Raw genomic sequence first — 27,441 nt, 5'->3', positions numbered from 1 at the left:
TGCCACGAGCGAGCCTTCAGGTCACTGAGCCTTTGGAGCCAGCCTCTGAGACTAGCGAGTCCTCAGGTCATTGATCCTTTGGAGCCAGCCTCTGGGACTAGCGAGTCCTAAGGTCATTGATCCTTTGGAGCCAGCCTCTGGGACTAGCGAGCCTTCAGGTCTCTGAGCCTTTGGAGCCGGCCTCTGGGACTAGCGAGCCTTCAGGTCTCTGAGCCTTTTGAGCCTGCCTCTGGGACTAGCGAGCCTTCAGGTCACTGAGCCTTTGGAGCCAGCCTCTCGGACTAGCGAGCCGTCAGGTCACTGAGCCTTTGGAGCCAGCCTCCGGGACTAGTGAGCCTTCAGGTCACTGAGAATTGGGAGCCAGCCTCTGAGACTAGCGAACCTTCAGGTCACTGAGCCTTGAGAGCCAGCCTCTGGGACTAGCGAGCTATCAGGTCACTGAGACTTTGGAGCCAGCCTCTGGGGCTAGCAAGCCATCTGGTCACTGAGCCTTTGGAGCCAGCCTCTGGGACTAGCAAGCCTTCAGGTCACTGAGCCTTCGGAGCCAGCCTCTGGGACTAGCAAGCCTTCAGGTCTCTGAGCCTTTGGAGCCAGCCGCTGGGACTAGCGAGCCTTCAGGTCTCTGAGCCTTTTGAGCCAGCCTCGGGGACTAGCGAGCCTTCAGGTCACTGAGCCTTTGGAGCCAGCCTCTGGGACTAGCGAGCCTTCAGGTCACTGAGCCTTCGGAGCCAGCCTCTGGGACTAGCGAGCCTTCAGGTAACTGAGCCTTGGGAGCCAGCCTTTGAGACTAGCGAGCATTCAGGTCACTGAGCCTTGGGAGCCAGCCTCTGAGACTAGCGAGCCTTCAGGTCACTGAGCCTTGGGAGCCAGCCTCTGGGACTAGCGAGCCTTCAGGTCACTGAGCCTTTGGAGCCAGCCTCTGGGACTAGCAAGCCTTTAGGTCACTGAGCCTTTGGAGCCAGCCTCTGGGACTAGCGAGCCTTCAGGTCACTGAGCCTTTGGAGCCAGCCTCTGGGACTAGCGAGCCTTCAGGTTACTGAGCCTTTGGAGCCAGCCTCTGGGACTAGCAAGCCTTCAGGTCACTGAGCCTTTGGAGCCAGCCTCTGGGACTAGCGAGCCTTCAGGTCACTGAGCCTTTGGAGCCAGCCTCTGGGACTAGCGAGCCTTCTGGTCACTGAGCCTTTAGAGCCAGCCTCTGAGACTAGCGAGTCCTCAGGTCATTGATCCTTTGGAGCCAGGCTCTGGGACTAGCGAGCCTTCTGGTCACTGAGCCTTCAGAGCCAGACTCTGGGACTAGCGAGTCCTCGGGTCATTGATCCTTTGGAGCAAGCCTCTGGTACTAGCGAGCCTTCTGGTCGCTGAGCCTTCAGAGCCGGCCTCTGAGACTCGCGAGCCTTCAGGTCACTGAGCCTTTGGAGCCAGCCTCTGGGACTAGCAAGCCTACAGGTCACTGAGCCTTTGGAGCCAGCCTCTGGGACTAGCGAGCCTTCAGGTCACTGAGCCTTTGGAGCCAGCCTCTGGGACTAGCAAGCCTTCAGGTCACTGAGCCTTTGGAGCCAGCCTCAGCCACGAGCGAGCCTTCAGGTCACTGAGCCTTTGGAGCGAGCCTCTGAGACTAGCGAGTCCTCAGGTCATTGATCCTTTGGAGCTAGGCTCTGGGACTAGCGAGCTTCCAGGTCACTGAGTCATTTGGAGCCAGCCTCTGAGACTAGCGAGTCCTCAGGTCATTGATCCTTTGGAGCCAGCCTCTGGGACTAGCGAGCCTTCAGGTCACTGAGACTTTGGAGCCAGCCTCTGGGACTAGCGAGTCCTATGGTCATTGATCCTTTGGAGCCAGCCTCTGGGACTAGCGAGCCTTCAGGTCACTGAGCCGTTAGAGCCACCCTCCGGGACTAGTGAGCCTTCAGGTCACTGAGCCTTCGGAGACAGCCTCTGGGACTAGCGAGCCATCAGGTCACTGAGACTTTGGAGCCAGCCTCTGGGGCTAGCAAGCCTTCAGGTCACTGAGCCTTTGGAGCCAGCCTCTGGGACTAGCAAGCCTTCAGGTCTCTGAGCCTTTGGAGCCAGCCTCTGGGACTAGCGAGCCTTCAGGTCTCTGAGCCTTTTGAGCCAGCCTCTAGGACTAGCGAGCCTTCAGGTCACTGAGCCTTTGGAGCCAGCCTCTGGGACTAGCGAGCCTTCAGGTCACTGAGCCTTTGGAGTCAGCCTCTGGGACTAGCGAGCCTTCAGGTCACTGAGCCTTTGGAGCCAGCCTCTGCCACGAGCGAGCCTTCAGGTCACTGAGCCTTTGGAGCCAGCCTCTGAGACTAGCGAGTCCTCAGGTCATTGATCCTTTGGAGCCAGCCTCTGGGACTAGCGAGTCCTAAGGTCATTGATCCTTTGGAGCCAGCCTCTGGGACTAGCGAGCCTTCAGGTCTCTGAGCCTTTGGAGCCGGCCTCTGGGACTAGCGAGCCTTCAGGTCTCTGAGCCTTTTGAGCCTGCCTCTGGGACTAGCGAGCCTTCAGGTCACTGAGCCTTTGGAGCCAGCCTCTCGGACTAGCGAGCCGTCAGGTCACTGAGCCTTTGGAGCCAGCCTCCGGGACTAGTGAGCCTTCAGGTCACTGAGAATTGGGAGCCAGCCTCTGAGACTAGCGAACCTTCAGGTCACTGAGCCTTGAGAGCCAGCCTCTGGGACTAGCGAGCTATCAGGTCACTGAGACTTTGGAGCCAGCCTCTGGGGCTAGCAAGCCATCTGGTCACTGAGCCTTTGGAGCCAGCCTCTGGGACTAGCAAGCCTTCAGGTCACTGAGCCTTCGGAGCCAGCCTCTGGGACTAGCAAGCCTTCAGGTCTCTGAGCCTTTGGAGCCAGCCGCTGGGACTAGCGAGCCTTCAGGTCTCTGAGCCTTTTGAGCCAGCCTCGGGGACTAGCGAGCCTTCAGGTCACTGAGCCTTTGGAGCCAGCCTCTGGGACTAGCGAGCCTTCAGGTCACTGAGCCTTCGGAGCCAGCCTCTGGGACTAGCGAGCCTTCAGGTAACTGAGCCTTGGGAGCCAGCCTTTGAGACTAGCGAGCATTCAGGTCACTGAGCCTTGGGAGCCAGCCTCTGAGACTAGCGAGCCTTCAGGTCACTGAGCCTTGGGAGCCAGCCTCTGGGACTAGCGAGCCTTCAGGTCACTGAGCCTTTGGAGCCAGCCTCTGGGACTAGCAAGCCTTTAGGTCACTGAGCCTTTGGAGCCAGCCTCTGGGACTAGCGAGCCTTCAGGTCACTGAGCCTTTGGAGCCAGCCTCTGGGACTAGCGAGCCTTCAGGTTACTGAGCCTTTGGAGCCAGCCTCTGGGACTAGCAAGCCTTCAGGTCACTGAGCCTTTGGAGCCAGCCTCTGGGACTAGCGAGCCTTCAGGTCACTGAGCCTTTGGAGCCAGCCTCTGGGACTAGCGAGCCTTCTGGTCACTGAGCCTTTAGAGCCAGCCTCTGAGACTAGCGAGTCCTCAGGTCATTGATCCTTTGGAGCCAGGCTCTGGGACTAGCGAGCCTTCTGGTCACTGAGCCTTCAGAGCCAGACTCTGGGACTAGCGAGTCCTCGGGTCATTGATCCTTTGGAGCAAGCCTCTGGTACTAGCGAGCCTTCTGGTCGCTGAGCCTTCAGAGCCGGCCTCTGAGACTCGCGAGCCTTCAGGTCACTGAGCCTTTGGAGCCAGCCTCTGGGACTAGCAAGCCTACAGGTCACTGAGCCTTTGGAGCCAGCCTCTGGGACTAGCGAGCCTTCAGGTCACTGAGCCTTTGGAGCCAGCCTCTGGGACTAGCAAGCCTTCAGGTCACTGAGCCTTTGGAGCCAGCCTCAGCCACGAGCGAGCCTTCAGGTCACTGAGCCTTTGGAGCGAGCCTCTGAGACTAGCGAGTCCTCAGGTCATTGATCCTTTGGAGCTAGGCTCTGGGACTAGCGAGCTTCCAGGTCACTGAGTCATTTGGAGCCAGCCTCTGAGACTAGCGAGTCCTCAGGTCATTGATCCTTTGGAGCCAGCCTCTGGGACTAGCGAGCCTTCAGGTCACTGAGACTTTGGAGCCAGCCTCTGGGACTAGCGAGTCCTATGGTCATTGATCCTTTGGAGCCAGCCTCTGGGACTAGCGAGCCTTCAGGTCACTGAGCCGTTAGAGCCACCCTCCGGGACTAGTGAGCCTTCAGGTCACTGAGCCTTCGGAGACAGCCTCTGGGACTAGCGAGCCATCAGGTCACTGAGACTTTGGAGCCAGCCTCTGGGGCTAGCAAGCCTTCAGGTCACTGAGCCTTTGGAGCCAGCCTCTGGGACTAGCAAGCCTTCAGGTCTCTGAGCCTTTGGAGCCAGCCTCTGGGACTAGCGAGCCTTCAGGTCTCTGAGCCTTTTGAGCCAGCCTCTAGGACTAGCGAGCCTTCAGGTCACTGAGCCTTTGGAGCCAGCCTCTGGGACTAGCGAGCCTTCAGGTCACTGAGCCTTTGGAGTCAGCCTCTGGGACTAGTGAGCCTTCAGGTCACTGAGCCTTCGGAGCCAGCATCTGGGGCTAGCGAGCCTTCAGGTCACTGAGCCTTGGGAGCCAGCCTCTGAGACTAGCGAGCCTTCAGGTCACTGAGCCTTGGGAGCCAGCCTCTGGGACTAGCGAGCCATCAGGTCACTGAGACTTTGGAGCCAGCCTCTGGGGCTAGCAAGCCTTCAGGTCACTGAGCCTTTGGAGCCTGCCTCTGGGACTAGCAAGCCTTCAGGTCACTGAGCATTCGGAGCCAGCCTCTGGGACTAGCGAGCCTTCAGGTCTCTGAGCCTTTGGAGCCAGCCTCTGGGACTAGCGAGCCTTCAGGTCTCTGAGCCTTTTGAGCCAGCCTCTGGGACTAGCGAGCCTTAAGGTCACTGAGCCTTTGGAGCCAGCCTCTGGGACTAGCGAGCCTTCAGGTCACTGAGCCTTTGGAGCCAGCCTCCGGGACTAGTGAGCCTTCAGGTCACTGAGCCTTCGGAGCCAGCCTCTGGGACTAGCTAGCCTTCAGGTCACTGAGCCTTGGGAGCCAGCCTCTGAGACTAGCGAGCCTTCAGGTCACTGAGCCTTTGGAGCCAGCCTCTGGGACTAGTGAGCCTTCTGGTCACGGAGACTTTGGAGCCAGCCTCTGGGACTAGCGAGCCTTCAGGTCACGGAGCCTTCGGAGCCAGCCTCTGGGACTAGCGAGCCTTCAGGTCACGGAGCCTTCGGAGCCAGACTCTGCGTAACATCCAGTCAAACATGGTAATCTTTTAGTTTGTGTTTGAAAGCAAAACTGAGTTAGCATCTTTAAGTAATTTTTTATTCTGTTTCACATTTTATCTACATGAACTTTTAATGCTTGTGGAACTCTGCCTAGAGGGCTCAGATTTCTGGTAGCCTTGAGTTGATATTGGTGCCGCTGGTGCTGCTGTGAATCAGGTCTTCTCTTCTAGTTTCAGGGAAAGGACCATTCTCAGGACCTTGACCATCTCCAGGAGCTCACGCGTTGGAACTGGAAAGTGTGGAGAGTCCACTTCATGTTGAAGTTTGCACCTAGAGTTGTGCGCCTGCTAACTCTCTCTGTCCTGGTTCTGGTAGTTGCTCTACTACCCTCTGGTCCCAGGAGCTGTGGCTAATCACCTGTCCATGTCACATCCTCAGCAACCTCACAGTCAACACCATTCTTGGAACTGGTACTCTCGTTGTGTGGGCCTGCTCTGGGCAGGGCGCGACAGGATGACTGCGACACTCCTCGCGGCAGCATTGGCTTTCCATTGTGTCATAGCCAAGGCACCTGGCACTCATCATGCGATGTACGTGTAGGGGAGATGGTCAGTCCTGGAAGCTGAGCAGTACACAAAATGTGTAACCCTCTCCACTACACGAAGAATGCGTGCTGCAACCACACATGTACCTGAATCCAGGCATGTTTGTCCTTGAGGACATGTGTAGCAGTGTTCACATGCACAGATATAACAGTTGAGTGTCAACAACCAGCCACTGTCTACTTGGCATTATCATGCTGTAGTTTCAAAGATTAAATGCTTCTCTCTCTCAGGTAAGTCGTAGGTCCCTCGCTTGATAAGTCTGAACCCCATGTCTGCCTTACTATAACAGTACAGCGCACTACGATGTAATTTAGGGTTCAGTAACGCCTTGTCCCAACAGTTGACGCAGTATTTCATCAGGCTGTAAATGTCCACCTTGGACTGTTTGTCTCCCCTTCAATGTCACAGAATCATTTTATAATTACACGTTGTTCTGTCCCATGTTGGGCCATGTTCATTCACATCACAGGTCTGTTTCAGCCCAACAGTGCAGCGTGCTACGTGTCCTTTGAGATGACGTGGTTCTCTCTCTCTGGTAAGTGCTTGCTCGCACTACAAGCCTAACACTACTTGTCTTGCTCTAACAGTACTGTGAGTCAAAATGTAATTTTCTGGTCCTATTGTTTTCTGGCAGTTGAACCATAGCCTGCCTCACTGTCTAATGAACATACATGTACATTCAATCAAGTTTGATAATTCACAGGTAAGAAGGCCCTGCAGCTGTACTAACACCCAATCGGCTCTCTTGCTTCAGTAACGCTTCGCATAAGTTCTTTTGTTATGCCAATTTTTTTTAGTAACTGCTCAGAAAATAAATGAATTTCAAATGCATAAAATGGGCCATTCCTAGAACCTGACTTAGAAATACCTACCCCTGCTCTCAGGTCCGGCTTTAAGGCAGTGCAACCGGTGCAGCCGCACGGGGCGCGGACCTGTGGAGGGGGCGCTGAACTCAGGGGGAGCGCTGTGTTTAGCAATAACTTATGATTGGAGAGATGAGGGTCACTTTAGCCAATGGTAGTGAGAGAATCTGAGAAGGCAGTCATTGGGTGTGGTGGTGCATAAAATGATTGTCGCACCAGGTGCCACCAGTGCCAAAGCTGGCTCTGCCTGCTCCTAAGCCCTTCATAGGGCACCTCACTCATTCCTGAGGCCTTTTCTCCAAACTAGGAACAAGTTGCAGTGGCTTCATCCTTACTAGTCTAACTCAAACCTTGCCACCAACCTGGATCCTTCAGCAGCCAATAATAGCAAGACTTTGGCAAACCTCTAAATCTTAGCAAATCCAGTTTGACCTGGATCTGTCTACACCAGACTAAATCCCAGACTGACCACGAATGAGCAGATGGTTGTGACCACATGACCATAGGACATACGTCCTGTGATCACTGTAAGAGAAGGGAGGGAAATCACTAACACTGGATTACTGGAGTGACTACCATGGATCCAGCTAACATAGACGGTACCATGAGCTAACGACAGGTCATTGTTAGATGGGATGTATCATGAGCTAATGGCGCATCATCAGTAGATGGGATGTACAATGAGTTAATGACGCGTCATCGGTAGATGGGATGTACAATGAGTTAATGACGCGTCATCGGTAGATGGGATGTACAATGAGCTAATGACGCGTCATCGGTAAATGGGATGTACCATGAGCTAATGACGCGTCCTCGGTAGATGGGATGTACCATGAGCTAATGATGCGTCCTCGGTAGATGGGATGTACCATGAGCTAATGACGCGTCCTCGGTAGATGGGATGTACCATGAGCTAATGATGCGTCCTCGGTAGATGGGATGTACCATGAGCTAATGATGCGTCATTGGTAGATGGGATGTATCATGAGCTAATGATGCGTCATTGGTAGATGGGATGTATCATGAGCTAATGATGCGCCATCGGTAGATGCGATGTACCATGAGCTAATGACGCGTCCTCGGTAGATGGGATGTACCATGAGCTAATGATGCGTCATTGGTAGATGGGATGTATCATGAGCTAATGATGCGTCATTGGTAGATGGGATGTATCATGAGCTAATGATGCGCCATCGGTAGATGCGATGTACCATGAGCTAATGACGCGTCCTCGGTAGATGGGATGTACCATGAGCTAATGATGCGTCATTGGTAGATGGGATGTATCATGAGCTAATGATGCGTCATTGGTAGATGGGATGTATCATGAGCTAATGATGCGCCATCGGTAGATGCGATGTACCATGAGCTAATGACATGTCATTGGCAGATGGGATGTACTATGAGCTCTATAAAGATGAAATGACTAACATAGGATTCACCATGCGGTATCTATGCACCTCTTATAGGGTGTCATTACCAATGGACACAGCAGGCTCAATTCTAACAGGGGATTCATTACTTTAGAACATACCATATGTACTCGGTACAGGATGCTGATTCCAAGCGTCATGAAGGGTTTGGAGAAGTCGATCACCTTCTCCCGCTCTGCTGTGATGGTGAAGGCTGCCACGGCCAGGTCTGCTTTCTGGAAGAGAGAAAAGACGAAAACCTCCTGTTACACAACACTCAGAACATAAACCTGTCCATCCTATGATCTTATTGAAGTCGCTGAAGAAACTCATTAACTGTGTGAACTTGTTTAAAATTCTCAAAAAAGTTAACAACTGTAGGACTTGATTCTGAACGTTATCAACGACTTTTATAAGTGTCATCAAGCATTTGAACGCCATGGCACTCTCAAGAGAGTCGCCGCCCCTGTGGTCTTAATGGACACTCCAGTGGAACCCAGAAACTAGATGTTTTCACCAGTGATTATTTAAAACTTCTGGAAAAGGATCCAAGCACCTTCATCATAGACGATCAAGAAACTCAGAAAAATGTGCGCTCCACAAAGATTAGTAGGAAATTCACAACAAAGCCTTGCTAAGCGTGTGAGGTTCCAAGAATTACAGAAAACACCAATATGGTGTTGAACTCTTAAGGGACCCAATAACTATGAGTATTACCAAGACAGTCAAGATAAACACAAAACCTTTTAATGTTTCCAAGTCTGATAGTTTGCTGAGGACTCTAAGAGAATGATTGAAACTTTGGGACTTTGGCATTCCCCAGCTGCGCAGCACTTAATGCCAGCTGCAGCATTTAGGCCCCTTGCTATTGTCCCCAGCTGCCCAGCAAGTAGTGGGCAGCTGCTACGTTTAGGTTTTGGCGCAGTGGCGCGACCTGGACCTTGATGTGAGTTATGTGCTAATGCTTTGGGTGTTAGGAAATGTAATGTGTGTAGTATGTTTTGCGCACCCTGTGTTCTGCTACCTCTAAATGTATTTTTATGCTTAGGAGGTTTTTTTTCTAGTATAGGTTATGCTAGTGAGTTCATGGTTCCCTGCGGGATATATGCCTAAGGTGTTTAGGATTGCGTATGGTGTACTTACCTTTTACCAGAGAATGATTGAAACTTTGGGACCAAGTATGACTCCCTAGGGGACCACCACTGTGAGCATGCCTCGAACTGCCAGGAAGTTCATCAAAAATTAGTTTGACAGAGACTCTCTTGAGATGTCCTAAGTCGGTGAGCCTATCAAAGACTCTCATGAGACTCACAGAAACAGTGAATTCCTCTGACATTCCTATAGACTCACCACCTCTGTGAGCATCCGTTGAACTCCCAAGAAAATCATTACCACTGAGTTTAGTGCAGACTCTCTTGAGAGTCACTATCTTTGTCAGATTAACAAAACTTTAAAAATATTCAGGAAAAGTTTATTTATTAGAGAATATCTAGACACTCACAAATGCTGTGAGCTTATCGAAGACCATCAAGAGACTCATAAAAACAGAATTAATCAAGACACCGAGAGAAAAAGAAACTCATTGAGCAGAATTAAGACTCTCGAGAGATTCATTAAAATAGAGTTTAACTGCGATTCTCTATAAATTCTCAAACTCTGTTGGCTTTTTACAACTCTGAAGAGGCAGATTGGAGATTCTCTAGAGCCTCGTCAACTCTGGGAAATTATCTTGGGCTCTCAAGGGAGTCTGAGCACCTGAGACCATTACAGACACTTGCCTGAGGGTCCCCGGCTGTGTGTATTTAAGACTGCAGAGACTCACTAAGACTGTGAACACAGTAGAGGCTTTCAGAGCTCACTTGGAAGTTCACAAAAGACTTGCCTACTCCGAGAGCCCGTATAGGACATAGAATAAATTTTCGAGGCATGGGTACACATTGCACTCTAATCACATAGAATGACAAGTGCCTTGTGCTTGTTTAAGGTTAGCAGAACTTTGTCATGTGCATCTGAACCCCACAACAGAAACTCACACACCACCAGGACTTCTCTGGCATTGATAAAGAACTGAAGTACAGACGCTGTGAGCTTATTTGAGATTCACAACATGGACACATACATCCTACATGCATGTCTGAAACTCACAACATTGACTCCCAAACCATGTCCTCATCTGAGTATCAAAAGCAGATGTGAAACAAGTGTGCTTGATTAATAGAACTGAGTACAAACCATGTGAGCTGACCTTCAACTAATTTTAAACTCACACAATTGACTCACAAGGCCGTTCTACACACAGCATTGATTTACAAACAATGTGTGTGTATCGCAGATGCATATAACAGATGTACAAACTGTTGGACTTGGCCCTTCTGGCAGGTTCACCCCTGAACTTTTTGCATTGAACTCTGAGATAAGTATAGTGATTTCTGGTCTTTGCGCACTTTAGCACTGAGTGCGTGTGTGAGATTGGCATGCCCTCCCATAGGAATACATGGGGGATAAGTGTGTCCATGGTAGTTCCTGATGTGTGGGGAGTGCAGGCTCGAGTTTGGTATGTGCGGACTCGTGTGATTAAATGCTGCGCGATGATGTGCGCGGATTTACTGTGTCTAGTGTGGAAGTGCCACTTCTAGAAGCTGGAATGTCTGTGTCATAAATGTGAATTGACTGTCTGGCTTGTGATTGACTGGAGCTGGCTGGTGTGCCTGGCTCCAGGAGTCAGGATGGGTCTGCACCGGTGGTGAATGGAGAGATCTGCATGTTGATGTGAGGGAGGGGTGCACCTGGGACTTGAATAGGGCTGGGCCATCCCTCCACGATGCTGGCTCCGCCCCCTGTGGTGTATCTGATGTCCCTAGCCTGGCCAGTGAATGGGGAGAGTGGCTGAGCTCAACAGAGTGCTCTAGATTCAGGTGCATCTGGTTTTCCCCCTCCCTGCATCCTAGAGACAAAGGGATTTGGTGTATAAAAAGAGGCTGTGACCTCATGTTAAATGTTCTGGTTTTCTGACTTGAATCTACCAGGGGTGTGCTGCTGCTGGGGCCCCAGGGGAAGGCTTGCCTCCCTGGGCCCTGCCTATCCCCTGGATGCCCAGGATGCTGGAGGATTTCTTTGGGACTCTTCTGCCCTGCCCAGCCCTTGGATGCCCTGAATGCTGGATGAATGGGGGACTTGCTTTGTTGGGAGCCACCTGCTCCTTTTCCTTGCCCTGAAACCCGGTCTGCTGTACTTTTGAACTCTCCAGGACCTTGCTTTTATTTTAAGAGCCCCTGGCTCCTTGATGCAGGGAAACGCCGGGCCCCTTTTTATTTGCCATTTCTGCGGCTAAAGAGGAGCGCTCCGATTTCCTCCTCGAGGGAACCCCGACGTAGGGATTCCCCCGATCTTACCGGCCTCGCGGGTGCTCACCCCGCTTATTTAATTATTTAACTTTGGGTGCCCACCCCGAGTATGGCCGTTGCTCGATTTCTAGAACCCTGGTGGGTGCCCACCCCGCTCCTAAACTTTTAATTCCTGCCCAAGGGAGCCTACCTCTCAATTCCTGCCCCCGAAGGATGCCGCCGCCGCCCGCAGCCTACCTGACTGTGGGTGGGGCCGCCGGACGGAAGCGGAATTGACACCGTGGCTGGAGTTGACCTGTCCCCGGTGCGGGGCTCCCGTGAGCTGAGGGGAGCCCCAAGATGTTCCATACGGGAGGACGGGAGCCCACCCGGCCTCCCGGAGCCGTGCTGCAGAGTCCCAGGCCCCGGGAGGAGGCCCGGGTGAAGAGGAAGGCGGGGCTCTCCTGTGGAGAGAGAGCCCCGCCCGCACCGCCTCCCAGAGGAGCCCCCGCCCGAGGAAAGGAAGCCCGGTAAGTGAGAAGGGCTGGGGGGCTCCAGAGTGGCTGATGTTAGTGCCGAAGAAAGGCACCGTAGGGGGTGGCGCAACTTGGGCGGCCCCGGATGGCAGTGGTCCGCCCCCACATTGTAGTAATAATTTCCTGGGGCAGTGTCAAGCCCCGGTGATTCTCCGAGCCCGAGGGCTCCAACAAGAGGCATATTTATCTTCAGAGCGCTAGTGCGCTCCACGAGAACATGTTCATTTTTAGAGTCTGTGCAATGCTCCACCATGTGCACAGTTCTTTATCTAGCGCCAGTGTGCTCTCTGCCCTATGTTAATTTTAGAGCCCGATGGCTCCACAGAGTGCACGCTTTACCGTCAGAGCCAGATGGCTCTAACCTTTTGCGCAGTCTTTCTTCCAGAGAGCTAGTGAGAGCCCCTGTCGCAGTTTTGATCCACAGCTGCCCAGCAAGTAGTGGGCAACTGCACCGTTTAGGTTTTGCTTCCTAGGGACTTGCTCTATGTGACTCAGGAGTGAGGCGCAGTCCTTCACCCCTACTTTGGCATTCCCCAGCTGCGCAGCACTTAATGCCAGCTGCAGCATTTAGGCCCCTTGCTTTTGTCCCCAGCTGCCCAGCAAGTAGTGGGCAGCTGCTACGTTTAGGTTTTGGCGCAGTGGCGCAACCTGGACCTTGATGTGAGTTATGTGCTAATGCTTTGGGTGTTAGGAAATGTACTGTGTGTAGTATGTTTTGCGCACCCTGTGTTCTGATACCTCTAAATGTATTTTTATGCTTAGGAGGTTGTTTTTTCTAGTATAGGTTATGCTAGTGAGTTCATGGTTCCCTGCGTGATATTTGCCTAAGGTGTTTAGGATTGCGTAGGGTGTACTTACCTTTTACCAGTGGTTACTGGTTGTGTGCTACATTTGCTATTTGGTGCTACAATTATTCTGTGTTCTAAGTTTAATTCCTACAAAGTGCTATTTCTGCAAAGTGGTAGTTCTACCAAGTGCTTATTCCTGACAGTGGTCCACGTGGCCCTGTCCTATGTATATAATCCCCTGTAAATTTCGCCCGTTCCAGTGGCACAGTGTAAATTGTGTGTTTATTATCTAATATGTTTGGTATAATACAAAGGCTATTTTTATATATAACCTTGTGTGGAGTTTCCTTTGTGGTGGGACTTGGGTGTTGTTGCTGGGTGCGCGTGCAAAAGCTTTATACATCGCCTCCGGGATAAGCCTGACTGCTCGTGCCAAGCTACCAAGGGGGTGAGCAGGGGTTATCTTGGCGGGTGACTTCCTTGCCCTGACGTAGAAGGGTGGTCTCTGCCTGGCTTTGGCGCAAGCCTTAGCCAACCAGAAATCCCTATTTCTAACACAAACCATTAGTGCGTGTTTGGTACTGAGCTCACATCATGGTCCAAGAGTGTGTCCCTTCATCATTGGCTCATGGTCCTCATGTGCTTATCTGAGACAAGCAGCGGAGACTCACATGTATGAACTCATGAACAGCAACTCACAAAGCATGTCTCATTTCCTGAAGTTAACTGTATCTGAAGCTTCACTTGCCCTAGTAAGGGGCAGAGATACGTACCCGGTTGATGAGCTCCCCGACCATGCCCGTCCAAGATCCATTGGGTTCCGGGGCCCCGTAAAGGCCGTCGTCCACGAGTTTGATGTGATAATGGAACTTCAGGATGTCCGATAGTTCCTTCAGCATCTCCACGCAGAAGCCCTCGTATTGTTCATTACCCTCATACAGTTGGAAGTTTCCTCTCCTCATGACATATGGGTTCTCCTGCAAGGAACAATGTGGAAAAGGGGGAAATGTGTCAAAATATAGGGACTCTGCCTCAAAACACAGCACTTGGACATAATAATGCCACCTTGAATCACCAGCAATAATCACCACCAGTCATGCACGACCAGCAATGACCACCAACTACCACAGCTACTTCCAACCAGAAATCACCACAAGCCACCTGCTTCAAGCAATCACCCCAGTCACCATCAGTAGTGTGCCACAGTCAGTCACCAGCAGCTAGCTATCACCAGCAATCACCATTAGTTACTATTAATCACCTGCTACCAACACCCAACTAACACTGGAACACTAAATAATATCTTCATTTGGCAAGAGTAATGCCAGGTATTCTCTGTGCAGAAAAACAGTTGCTCAGGTGCAGTGCCAGGATTACACTGTAACCAGACATAGTGCTTAAGTGGTAATGCTCCATAGAGAGGTCAATATACTACAGCCCACCAAGGAGCAGAGAAACCAGAGCCTTCACCCTTTTCTCTGGCCCCCTGCCCACCACCAGCTTCAACCATGCTTGAGGGACTCACCAGGATGGTCGTGACGACCAGCGTCTTGTTCTCCAGAGTCTCCGAGGTGTTGAGGTTCAGCGTGGTTGCATTCATTGCCAACGTCCGGTTCGAGTACCAGACCCCCACCTGCGTGGATGAACAACGATAGACTTGATTCCATTCTTTGCGTCCTGAGTCTACCTGAGTCTACCATAAGCATTCGAGCCCAGTTCTCAACATCTTAGCATGCAAGAGGCCACAAGACACATCTTATCTACCTTATATGACCCTTTGGTAAGATGGGACCTCAGTCTACATATTCATTCAATCCCTAGTCTCTGTGTCAAAAATGAACTTTAGCGGCAGAAGGGGAGATCTCTATCCTTGCCCATCCTTTCTTTGGCATCTGCGAGTTGTATTAGTAAGCAGGAAGGCAAGTTGATTTCAAAGAGATGGAAGCAACCAATCAACTGAGCCAATTCACAGAACTAATCTGAGACAAAATCCTAAACTTACTACTTCTGGTATTCACAGAAGGCACTTAGGATTTTTAGTATTCTCAGAAATCACTCATGACTCCTGACTTTACATCCGCAGTCGGGCCGGAAACTCTGCACCCGGACCGTACTCTCCGCACCAGGACCGTACACTCCAGCTAGGGCCATACTCTCTGGCTGGTGCCGGAATCTCCGGCTTGGGCCGGACAAAGTGTAATCAATGGGATGGAATGCAATTTTTACAAAAAGGAAAATTATGAATGTGTGATAAATGGTAGAGGAGGTCATGAAAAATAGTTTAGGCAGGGAAAAGGGTGTGGCCAGACACTACATCATAACCCAGAAAAGTTTGCTCCTTTGCATCATGGTACATGCCATGCACAATTTGTGCTCCTCCCAGTGTTGACTGCGGTGTCAACACTACAGTCAAAACTAATGGGAGCAGCCTTAGTGTTGACTGAGGTGTTGACACTACAGTCAACACTGAGGGGAGAGCAAATTGTACCTTGATACAAAGGAGCAAACTTTTCTGGGTTATGATGTAGGGTCTGGCCACACCCTTTTCCCTGTCCAAACTATTTTTCATGACCTCCTCTACCATTTATCACACATTCCTCATGTTGCTTTTTGTAAAAATTTCATTCCAGACCATTGATTACAGTTTATCCGGCCCGAGCCGGAGAGTTCGGCTCGAGCCAGAGAGTACGGCCCTAGCCGGAGAGTACTATCCGGGTGCAGGGATTAGGGCCCGACTGCGGACGTAAGGTTAGGCGTCGTAAGTGATTTCTGTGAATACCAAAAATTGTAAGTGCCTTCTGAGAATACCAGAAGTGGTAAGTTTCGGATTTTGTCTCAGATTAGTTCTGTGAATTGGCTCCAATGTTCTCTCCTCTCCCATAGCTCTAGGTTCCCTTAGAGTGGAGAAGGCTTCCAGATGGAAAAAACATCTGTGAACTGAATTTTCAATCAGGAGCAATATTGTGAACATCATAAATGCTGTCAGTTGGAGTGATAATGATGGTGATTTCTGCAAATGTCTCTAGGAGCCTTTGGATGCTCGCTGACACTTTAAGACATCACTGGAAGTAAATACCAATCCAGAATGTTTGAGAAGAGATTCTGCCAAAGATGGCGATGGCAGCCTGTGATGCTAATCCTGCTGCTACAATTTCTAAATATTGTTCAGAAACATCATAATTAGGGTTCAGGCAGTGATTATAATAGTCTGGGTTCTTACATTCTCACCTGAAAGTGCTTATGTGTACCTACAACCACCCTCTCACTAATACCCCAGAAACCAATCTAGACAAAGTTCTGCAGACCAGCCCTGGAATGAAGATGGAAGTGACCTTTGTCTTACCTCTCTGTGGCCATCTTTCGACTTCTCCAGTATTCTGAGGGTGTAGTTCGTTCGCTGTCCTTTGCTGTTGAATTCCACCCTTCCTGTGAGTCCATCGTGCTCAACCTGAGGGGGTGCCAGAAAGAAATTAAATGAAGGGGGGGCTGACCAATGGGCTGAGGAAGAAGGGTGCCAATTACAGCAAGACACAGATTTAAGGAGACAGAATCAAGGGTTCAGAAATATTTGTGGCTGACCACATATAAAAGAATGATACATACTTAATGGTGTTGAAACATGGATAAGAAAACAAGTGGTGTGACTCAAAAGGAAAAAGAATCAATTGTGGAAAGCAATAACAGGAAGTGTCCATAAAGGAAAGGAAGCAGGTGAGAATGGTACATGCATAGTGTGAAGAATCTATGTATGAAAGAGGGGAGAGAGAGAGAGACAGAGAGAGGGGGGACCAAGTGTCTGAAAGGACAGACAGAGGTTAGAGGAGCAGAGAAAGCGAAAGGATGCTATGCAGGATGAAGGAGTTTGTGAACAAGGTTGAGAAAAGTAAGGGCATAAAGACTAACAATTGCAAATGTGAGACTCAAATATTGCAAACAAGCATTTGTACTTGTACAAGGAGTTTGTACGTTGTGAACCCCACTATAGAAAACCTAACGAAGCCCAGTGACTCATCTTAGCATGTATGGATGCATCTGACAATCCCAAGGAACATACCATCAAGCCAGAAACTTGACGCCCCCCCCCCCCCGAAAAGTACAAGGTGGGGGCCCCCTTCCGGCCCATCACCCACCACTTTTGCTGAGGGGGCCCCCTAGTGTTCGGGCTCCCCCCTGCACAGCGGGGGGTGAGGGGCTTTTGTTTCTCCACTGCCAGTGTTTCCTCGCGCGAGCTTCCATTGAAGAACACGCAGACCACTTATACATTAAAGCTCATTTATGAATCACAGCTCCAGACAAAGACTCCTCTATAATGGACATCGAATCAGACATCTCAGCCTCCAGGACTAATCAAAGATAATCATCAAATCCAAACTGAAAAAGAAATCCACTTTTACCTCATTCTAAAATCTGATGATGGTATAGATGCGTTTCATGACGCTGCATCGCGTGACGTTGAGACTGTGAAAGGGTCTAAGGGCCATATGTATCAAAATCCTCTTTTGCGATTCTCAAATAGCGATTTTTTGCGAATCGCTATTTGAGAATCACAAAATGCTATGTATGTAGGATTTGCAGATTTTGCGAATCCCACATATTCCTTAATTGCGAATCTCAAATTGCGGTTTGCAATTAAGGAATACCTCCCCATTCATTCCTATGGGCCTTGAGGCCCATAGGAATGAATGGGAAGACATTCTCAATTTGCAAATTGAGAATGCAATTTCAAGGGTGCAGGGGTGTCAAATGGACACCCTGTTGCACCCCTGAAATAAGCATGGGTGCACATGTGGCGCACATACATGCCCTAAGGGCATGTATGTGCTTCACATTGCACTTTGAAAAATGCAAAAAAGTGCATTTTTCAAAGAAATCTCAAATTACCACCAATTTGAAGGTGGTGTTAATTTGCGATTCCTTAAGGCCAAACTGCACTTTTTTGGTGCTTCTTACATTGCATTTAAGGAATCGCAAAATTTGAGATTCCTTAAATGCAATTGCAAAATAAGGAATCTCAAATTTTGCGATTCCTTATTTTGCACGCAGATTTGCCTTCACACATACCATTTAGCAAAATTGCAATCGCAAACGCTGACATTCTGTGAATTTCGGCGTTTGCCATCGCAATTTCGCTTGTTACATATGGCCCCAAGTGCCATAAAAATCAGAATAGATTTGATTTAAAGGCATTACCAGATCTGAAGGCTGATACGAGTGTGATTCTCAGAAAGGCAGATAAAGCGGGCCGTGTGGGTCCGATGGAGTATGCTGATTATGAGCAAGAGGCGTCGAGACAGGAGAACAGTGATTTAAATCATGAGAAAGTGGCAGAAAGAAAAGTCAGGAACCTGAGCGATGGCGGTAATATAGTTAAGCACTTGAAACGTGTCAAAGTCTCCACTTTACAGGTATTTTGTGTAGGACTTAAATACAGTGCAGTATGTGTATTTTTTCTTTATTTACTTTTTGCTGTTTTAGTTTTGACTCGTTGCCACTACTTTTATAGCTTTAGCTACTACATTTTGGTCAGATATATTTATTTGGAACATAAGAAGGGATGCAGGCCTACCATTGGCCGTTGTAAATGTTTGCGTCAGTAATGCTCCCTATTTGGGTCTGAAGTAGGCTGACGTTCTACAGGTTTACGGTAGAGCTGAATGAGAGGCAGCTTATGTGTATTCTGATTCGATAATTGCCACATTTAGCACGAGCGACGGGGGTTTCTGTTTTCTTTTTGAAGGTTGACTGTTTATTGTTCGATTACTTAAAATCATGACAATTTAAAAACCCCAAACAAATATGTTTCATCTTAATGCAACAAAAAATTAAAGTTTTTTTAACAAAATGCAATAGTATGTATAAATTATAATAATTATTATTATTTTCGCACAAGAAGCAGCTAAAATATGTTTAAAAACGTAATGACATAGTTGGTGAGTGTAAAACCTGCCCCCAACTTTCAGTAAAACATACAAGTGCTCCACCAGTAAGAGTCTTTGAATTAAATAGGGGACGGGGGGGGGCGTTCCAGACCAGTCATGAAATTGAAGATTGTGGCGATGGTTCCTGCAAACCTAGGGAGTGAAGTTTCTTTGCAATTTGGAAAACAAATTTTGCGAACTTAACATTTAGCATTGTGTTGTTGGGGTTCATTGCTGATATAATGGCTTGCCGGCATGATCGAACGCCGTGCTTGATCCATTCACCTCGCAACTACCGCCTTCTATCCTTGAGAAATGCTGGGCAAACACACACCACATGCTCAATTGATTCCGTCTAATGACCACAGCCCCTACAATTAGTGTCCTCATTTGAACGACGCCATGAAGGCAAGTGTTTTAAAAATGGCCATTCGCCCTTCCTCAGGGCAATAAATGTTTTCTTCCAAACAGCTGCAGAGGTGCTTGAAAGATATGGTGCCTCTGATCTGGGTTTGAGCTCAGTGATTATCGACCAGGCATGTTTTCGTTTAGACAATTGTGCCCTTTCCTGATGGAAAGACCAGAGGCGAACACTTCTTTTAATGGACAATTTAAGTGCCTGCTGGGGCGGATTGGTTTCCCAATAATCCTTGGCATCGAGCAGATTCAAAGAGTGGTCAAGCAAACATTGATGTTTTTGACCGGGGTGACCTGCTGATATTTCTTGCCACAGCTTGGTCTCCAGGCTTCCTTCCCTTGAATTACGCAGTCTGTGGCACAACTTGATGAATGCACCTCCACCGACGCCCTCATGGCTCAGAAGGCCGAGCTCGAGCCTGATCTGAGCCGGAGAAGCCGATTTCGGAAGGTGCCAGACTCGTTTGTAGATTCTGGTTGTTGTTTTATTCAGCATTGACGAGTCGCTCCCCAACATTATTTCTTGGCCGTAGGTTAAACAGTTTGTAACCTTTGCCTTCATAACTGTCAGGAGGGGGGATAAGCTTGGGCAAAGTAACAGTGCCGAAACTTTCATCAATGCTGCTTCAAGGGACAATGTTTTTGCTTTGACTGCTTCTTTCTGTTTTACAAAAGAGCCCTTGAAATCCATGTGAATACCCAGACATTTATATGATGTCACAGCTTCAATTTTTTGCCGGGTTTCTGTTTTCCCTTCCTGTGTTTGTGGTGAGTGGTGAGTGCTGAGTGTGAGACGCTGGGTTTCTAGTACAAAGGACTGGTTTGAGGAGATCGGTATGTTTTTTATGTTTGACTGGATTTGTTTTTTCTTTCACAGTGATGTGAAGTTCTTATCATGGGTTTGTTGCAATAATTAAAGTTGTTTGAGTAATATTATGTATGACAGCTTTCTACATGGAAAGGCATGGATAACTGGATGAGGGAAACATGCATGTTATTTCATGTTTAATGTTTTCTCTTAGTTTTAGTTGAGCTGTTTCCTTTCTTGTGGAGCAATGGAGAGTGGGTGTCACAAGTTTTGTGGTGTCTGTTACTTGCTTTCAGGGCCGGACTGGCCATAGCGGGCACCGGGCAATCCCCCGGTCCGCTGAAAGGGTGGGGGCCGGTTTTGTTACAGGGCCGCTTCTGCAGCATAGCTGCAAAATCGGCCCTGTACCAAAATCGGCTGAAAACCGGCCCCGGCAAAGAGCTCGGCGGCACCTCCAACCACCCGAGTGGAAAGGGGGGGGGGGCGGCCAAGCACTTTGCCGGGCCGGTTGTGGTTCCCAGTACGGCCTGCTTGCTTTAATTATTATTGTGTTCAAAGGTGTTTTTTGATTTCAAATAATTTGTTTGTGATTTTTCTTTGTTTGGACTTTGATTGATTAACCATGGGAAATGAAGGGGATGAGATACAGTGTTATACTGCTTTTGAAACTTGTGAGACCCCTATAGGGGCATATACTTACCAGGACTGTCTATATTGCAATCTTCATAATGGAGTTAGGAATCGCCAATCTGACATTTTGTGGACTGGATGTTTATTATTTGTATTACGGTGAAGAAACGGAAGTCATGAATGCGTTGTACTTCATTATGACCTGCCATGAGGCTATGCTTTAAAATTATAATCGATATATCTAGAGAGAGGATACAGAATTGTTGTAGCTGGCTGCGGTAATCTTTCAATTTAGTAAAACAGATAGGATATATCTGAATATGTTTAGGGATCCACTCTACATTTCTAAATAGGGGAGCAATGAATTCAACTGTTTATAGGGTATGGACTGTACTGGAAATGTATGTATTGAATGTTCACTGTTATGGATAGAATGTATAATCAATATGTTAAGAAAGTATTCAGAATTGTGTTAGCTAGGTGAGCACATTTTTAAAATGAGTAAAACCGAAAGATGAGTCTGAATGTGTTTAATGGTCCTTCCTATATTTTGAAATATGGGAGAAATTATTAAACTGTTAATAGGGTATAGACTGGACTGGAAACGCATGATTTGCATTTTTACAAGTATGGATTGGGTGTATTTGTTTGTGATATGTATTCATGATTGTGTAATATCTACAATGAACACCTCACTGTACATGCCCGGCTCATTTACATCGACTATTTAAATCGCACACATACCTTGCTGGTATTTGATGACCAACCTGCTATTCTTTTGCAATTGATATCAAAACAACGATTCGTCAGATATTAACTGATATTGAACATCTAACCAGCTGTGCATAGAGGACTCAACAACAGTGAGTATCAATGGATGTCCTTGCAGGATTGGACTTTTATTGAGCAGCCGCCAACTATACATCATGACGTCATTGAGGATGGACCGCTAATCACCCGTAAATCTAACATTAGTCATGACTGTCAGCTGACTGTAAATCCAGATCTCATACACATTGGTGATCCAACTATCACCACATCCTAGACTCATCCAAGAACATTTATTACCCTTTAAATTTAGTAAAGACCAACAGTAGTTATCAAATCACTAGTCACCTACAATGAATATGTAGCCAAATCATACATCAAATACTTATCTGCGATTAACAACTAAACAACAATTTTTCCACAATAAATATTTGACCAATCAAAGATACAGGATCAATAGTGCATCCATCAGTCACTGATGATGGACATACAACATAATGCACATCCCAAATTCAATTGATGAACATAAAACCAACTTCATGTCCAGGACTTGTTAACAAGGAACATTGAAACATATGTATGTAGAGTATTAATATGCAATGACCAACTCTGCGTCCATCTAACTGTATTTCCACGGTTATTCTACAATGCTCGTCTAACAAACTAAATAATATGGACTCATCTACAGTGGATGATGAACCATGTCTACACCTGAACATATAACCATCTCCGACAATCAACCATGGTAGGTTGTATGAGTTTTGTGTAACCAACTGAACACAAAGGAAGGGGAATATGTACTAAATGTTAGTTCAAAGATTGAGATTGGATTGCTAAAGGCATTACATCATCGCTTGTGATGATAATGTAATGAACTGTGCTTCGAGGCTGGATCAACGTTGGAGATCCAACAGCTTATAAATCAATACCTCCTTTGGGATATATATCAACCAAACTAAACATCTTTATACTTACAGTTCTCACCTACAGATACTCCATCCATCTATACATTCAGAGCTTCTCTTGGATAATAATGAATCAACAATACATCCATGTCTCACCTAGGATGGCCATCCAAACATTTGTACATACAGGACTAGCCTGTCATAAATACCAACCCAACTATAAATACAAGATTCAGCTACAATCAACATATAGAAATCTCTACATGCAAAACTCATGTGCAACTGGTATCTAAATGTTGAACACTAAGAACTCATTTACCATGAGCATCTAACCAAATGCATAGTCCACATGATTAATATGGAATTAACTATTCATCCCCGGCTCATTTGCGAGCAACAGCCGAGTGTTTATACATCGGAGACTCATCTATGGTGAGCATCTAATCAATGGTACATCCTGGGCGAAGTGCACAGCTAAATGTATGCAAAGCCCGCTATACATTCAAGACTCAACTACGCTGAGCATCTAATCTAATGTAGAACCCAAGCAGACCTAAATTAACATTTAATCAGCAGAACTTCCAGTAATCACCAATAGTTACCATCTAACCGTGAGTATGCAACCAGTTACATGCAGGAGTCATGCATAATGAATATCTATGCTAAGGCGCACCTAGGATTCACGGATAATAACTCCCAATGAAGTGTGCATCAAAGATGCGCTGATAATGACACTCAACAGTCTACCCAGGATTCTCTATAACCAAGTACAGAGCAGTGCTCGTCCCTGACATGTTTATCCACTTTGATACCTTCTCAGGGTACATGGTCCAGATCATTTACTCAGCTGTCACTCACTCAGGCGTCAGTTTAGGATTTGTCTAGCAAGTTCATTAACTATTTGACCCTATGTGATATGCCAAATATCCTTGCACTGACACCTCCAGAATCATGCATCAAATTCATGCAAACATTAGTCGATCTGTGATTCCGTTAGCGCGTGTCTTCAGCGAAATGTCTATCCATGAGCCTTGGAATCATCTGCTATAAATGTCCAACCCACGGCTGATAAAGTGTCCTCCACCTATTCTTCAAGAGGACTCTTCAGCCAGGATTCATGAACCATGAGTATGTATCTAATTTTCCATGCCTCACACTACATGTTTCTGTTCTGCAACAAATCCTAAACTAACCTACAAGGCACCTATCAGGTGAACCTGCAGATGTATGGATGTCACTCCACAAGCCATCATGCGACTGCATGGCAGCGTATATCAGGCTTTGGTACTCATGTAAGTGATGATTAAAGATGAGTGTAAGCACCAAGGGAGGACCATTCACTCAACTATCCAGAACAAGTGCAAAGACTGGGGATCTGCAAGGCTCCAACAAGGGGTTCATGATAGCCCTCATGCAGCAGGAACCCATGTCTAGGTCAACCCGTCCACGCTTTACGCCCCGCCGTGCTCTCACCATGCGCAGGTAGTTCATCAGGCTGGTGCCGTGCTGCCAGATCTGGGAGGTGGTGCAGGAGAGCGGCTTCACCCCAATCTCCTGGCTGCGGTTCAGCTCCCTCACGGCGTTCACCACCACATGGACAGCATCGAACATCAGCGCTGCGGACAGCTGAAGGTTGCAGTTTGGAGCATGAAAGAAAAAGGAATACAGAGGAGAAAATAATGAGATATCTTACAATAGCAGTGAGAGTTGACTAACAACCCTTTTGTGATTCAGTGACTCTCAGATGCAGACAGCCTCCCAGACCCCTCTCTCACAATTCTAGGGATGTGAAAATAACCTGCAAGACCAGACAAACTCATGGGGAGCCTTATCCCAGAGAGAGGAAGAAGAGGAGGGTTGAGTGGCAGTTGTGGCTAGGTCACAGGTGAAAGATGCATCTAACTTACATTCCCATAGAGACAGTGTTCAGTGTAGAACTCTGTATATCTTACCAGGAAGGAAATAGAAATCACTATGAGGCCAAATGAATCACTGTTTGCAGAAGACTTCTTGGGCCATTTTATACAAAGTGCCCAGGGGCACAATGAGCATTTGCTCCTGCGTTCAATGCCCCTGGGGCACTTTGGTATTACAGAAGGGTCCACAGAACCTTGTGCGGCCTCTTCTGTAAAACTGAAAGCGCTATAACACAATCAGCACGAGCACTTTCTCAAGAGGGCACTCCCTCATTTGCATGAGGGCGTGGCCCCATGCAAATGAGGTAATCCCTTTTGCCTCTGCACATGCGCCATATTATAGACACAGGCGCAGAGGCAAAGAAGCTGTCAGGGGGCCCCCCTGATAGTAGCCCTCTGGAGGAGGGAATCCCCTTGCAGGCGGGTGAAGCCACTCACTGCATCCGCCTACAAGGGGATCTCTAATATCCTTTAACGATGCAGACTGGTTGCCGCCTGCACAGTAAAACATGGAGGGCCTGTTTCACAGCCACTACCTTTTTTCACCTGAAAACGATGGCCTGGGGGTAGAGCAAGCTTGCAGCTGCCCAGGGACAATACATTCTAATGACCCGATTCACAAAAGTAAATTGAGGCAAAATCCTAACTTTACGACTTTTGGTATTCACAAAAGGCATATAGTAGTAGTAAAGTTAGGGTTCCTAACTTTACTACCACTAAACTGAGAAAAAAATCCTAACTTTACGACTTTCGAGATTACTAACTTTTCTACTACTAAATGCCTTTTGTGAATACTGAAAGTCATAAAGTTAAGATTTTCCTGAGTTTAGTAGTAGTAAAGTTAGGAATCCTAACTTTACTACTAAATCCCTTTTGGGAATACCGAAAGTTGCAAAGTAAGGATTTTGTCTCAGATTACTTTTGTGAATCAGGCCCTAAGTAATAGTGCACAATTTCCCTGTTTGCGCCAGGATGAAATTTAAATTACATCGGCGTAATTCACGTAATTTTGGAAATTCCACTCTACTCTTGTTGCTCAAAATTCCTGAAATTACACTATTAAGTCAATCCTGTAATTAAGCCATTGGTCACAGCAAATTAAAGCGTGGAAATGCAGGAGCAACTAACAACAAAAACGTGAGCGGCTGTTGTTTAGGGTAATTGTTTATTATTGATATTTTGAAAGGTAAAATTTGTCTCCATGTCAAAAATGGATGTGAAGAAACGTTACATGATAAAACAAAGTCCCACATTTTGAGTAATTATGTAGAAATAAATGAAGTGAATTTTGGACACTCCTGGTCTTGAAAGGGTGAGTGCCAGGATATAGTTTATTAAAAGACTATTGCTATCAGTTCAAGTCCTGTTCTGTGCAACATGTGAAGAGGGGTGATTTTACCAATAATAATTTGGCCTCTCGCCACCGAGCTATCATGGCTTTCAACCCATGAAGCACAGCTCTGTATTATTTGTGGGGTTTGCAAAACTGCACAAAATCACCAAAGAATGCTCTGCACTATAGAATCTGGTCCATGTGGGCAGATCTGAACTTTCATTATAAAATATGAACCACTTGAGTAGATCTGATCTCTCACCATAAGATCTAGACCACATGGGCAGATCTTATCTTTCACTTTAAGATCTGGACCATTGGATCTTTCACTATAAGATCTCTGGTCCACATGGACAGATCTGATCTTCTTCACTAAGGGGATGGAAGCAGCAATGGCTGGGGTTGGATAATGAGAGACCAGCACGTTTGGGAAGCACAGAGCACAGGACTCAGGAAAACCTTCAAGTGCTCCTAAAGATACAACTTCACATTCTAGAGCATCATGAGCATGAAACTTGAGGCAATCAACAGGAGCTGTGCTATTCCGGTGATTTACTGGCTATTGGTCAAGGAAGCAACTGTTAGAAGTTACTGCTACCAATGAAATGATCTGGCTACACACCAAGGTTGTGATTTAGAGCTGGGTGATGATTACTTGTGGCAAGGGCTAAATCCCATTGAGTAAATCCAGAAGGGAATCCACTGGTGGAACTTTCAATACAATTTAACCTTACAAATGAGGGAATTAACTCTACAAATGAAGAAATAATACTGTTGGATTCTCTAACTGACCTCGCACGTTCTCCTGAATTCAGACTTCTTTTCATTAGCATCCAACTTGAAATCAGGCCAGCTAACTAGTTACCAGATACCACTAACATCCCAACTTTCACTCAAAGTCAGATTATTAAACAAAAGTTGCCCTGTGGTAGAATATTTTGGGGAGCAAGGGGCACTCACCGCGGGTCCTGCATAGGAGCTGACATCGCAATTCTCGCGCCACGACATGTTGAGGCTGCGCACAAACTCCATGTAGAAGGGGTGAGTGGTGTTGAACATTGAAAATCCCAGAATGTTGGACTGCTCATTGACGATCCCGTCCAGGTGCAAGATGGGAAAATCCTGTGGTGCAAATGCAGAGAACGTAAACTTTGATAAAAAAGAAGACGTACATCAAATTAAGTTTTTCCATCCAACAAGAGCTTCCCACTGAACACAAGGAAAAATTTTGACATAATATGGTTTCGAATGTTCCCTACTCAGGACAGTCTTATGCCTATTATACAGTAGGAAAATCTGAAGGATTGACCAAGAATTATTTCATTATAAAGCGTTTTATAATTTTTTCTAACACATGTAAGTTTGTCTTTCTTTAAGCCATGAACAAACCACTTAAGAGACTCAAAGACAGTCTTCATTAGAGAGGATTCTTCACTCAGTTGAGCCCATACATCAGAAGTGACTTAGATGTCTCTCGTTTCCCATGGATTTTGGCTCACTCTGATAAAGAGACCTCTCCCTTCCTTCTCTCTAGAAGACAGACTTCAGAATATGCCAGGTAGGATATCCTTTGTTTTAAGAGTAATCTTACAAGGGTTGCTGAAGAAGAAAAACGATGTTGACACATGTCCCAGTGCAGCCCTTCTGGAGTTAACTGCTAAACTGCAGGGGATGTAAACCAATGAGCCAAGCTTTGTACAGTCTTGGACCCAGAGGACCTGACCCTGTCACCTTCCAGAGCTCAAGCTCCCTCTAAAGCAGACAGCGTGTTTGTACAAGTGTTGGGTGCTGCCATCTTTAATGTACACATCCACAAGTGCTGAATATTCTCAATATTTGTGCTGTTATCGTCTTCTGTATCATGGCTATTACTGTTGATTTACATTTTGTTATTGGTTCTATTGTTATTATTACCACTGCTACTACTGTCATCATCATCTTTATCAATGTTATTACTGTTCTTGCTTTTATTCGTTTTACTGTTCTACTACAACTATCATCCCAATCTTTATCAATGTTATTACTGATCTTGTTT

At 47.3% G+C, this 27,441-nt stretch overlaps 1 protein-coding gene across 1 annotated transcript in view; it reads right to left on the bottom strand.

Annotated features, from left to right (window-relative positions):
• GRIK5 (glutamate ionotropic receptor kainate type subunit 5) overlaps positions 1-27,441 on the bottom strand; it is a 1,072,331-nt gene that overhangs the window by 174,917 nt on the left and 869,973 nt on the right. Inside the window, exons 9-14 of the mRNA XM_078650387.1 lie at positions 26,367-26,528; positions 23,631-23,783; positions 16,055-16,159; positions 14,237-14,344; positions 13,485-13,688; positions 8,187-8,300 (exon numbers count right to left, since the gene is read on the bottom strand). Coding sequence (XP_078506513.1) covers positions 8,187-8,300; positions 13,485-13,688; positions 14,237-14,344; positions 16,055-16,159; positions 23,631-23,783; positions 26,367-26,528 — 846 coding nt within the window. The remainder of the gene's footprint in view (positions 1-8,186; positions 8,301-13,484; positions 13,689-14,236; positions 14,345-16,054; positions 16,160-23,630; positions 23,784-26,366; positions 26,529-27,441) is intronic.

Source organism: Lissotriton helveticus, chromosome 7, assembly GCF_964261635.1.
Source record: "Lissotriton helveticus chromosome 7, aLisHel1.1, whole genome shotgun sequence".
Taxonomy (NCBI): Eukaryota; Metazoa; Chordata; class Amphibia; order Caudata; family Salamandridae; genus Lissotriton; species Lissotriton helveticus.
The sequence above is the reverse complement of the archived record's forward strand: the minus strand, read 5'-3'. Positions and strand labels throughout refer to the sequence as shown.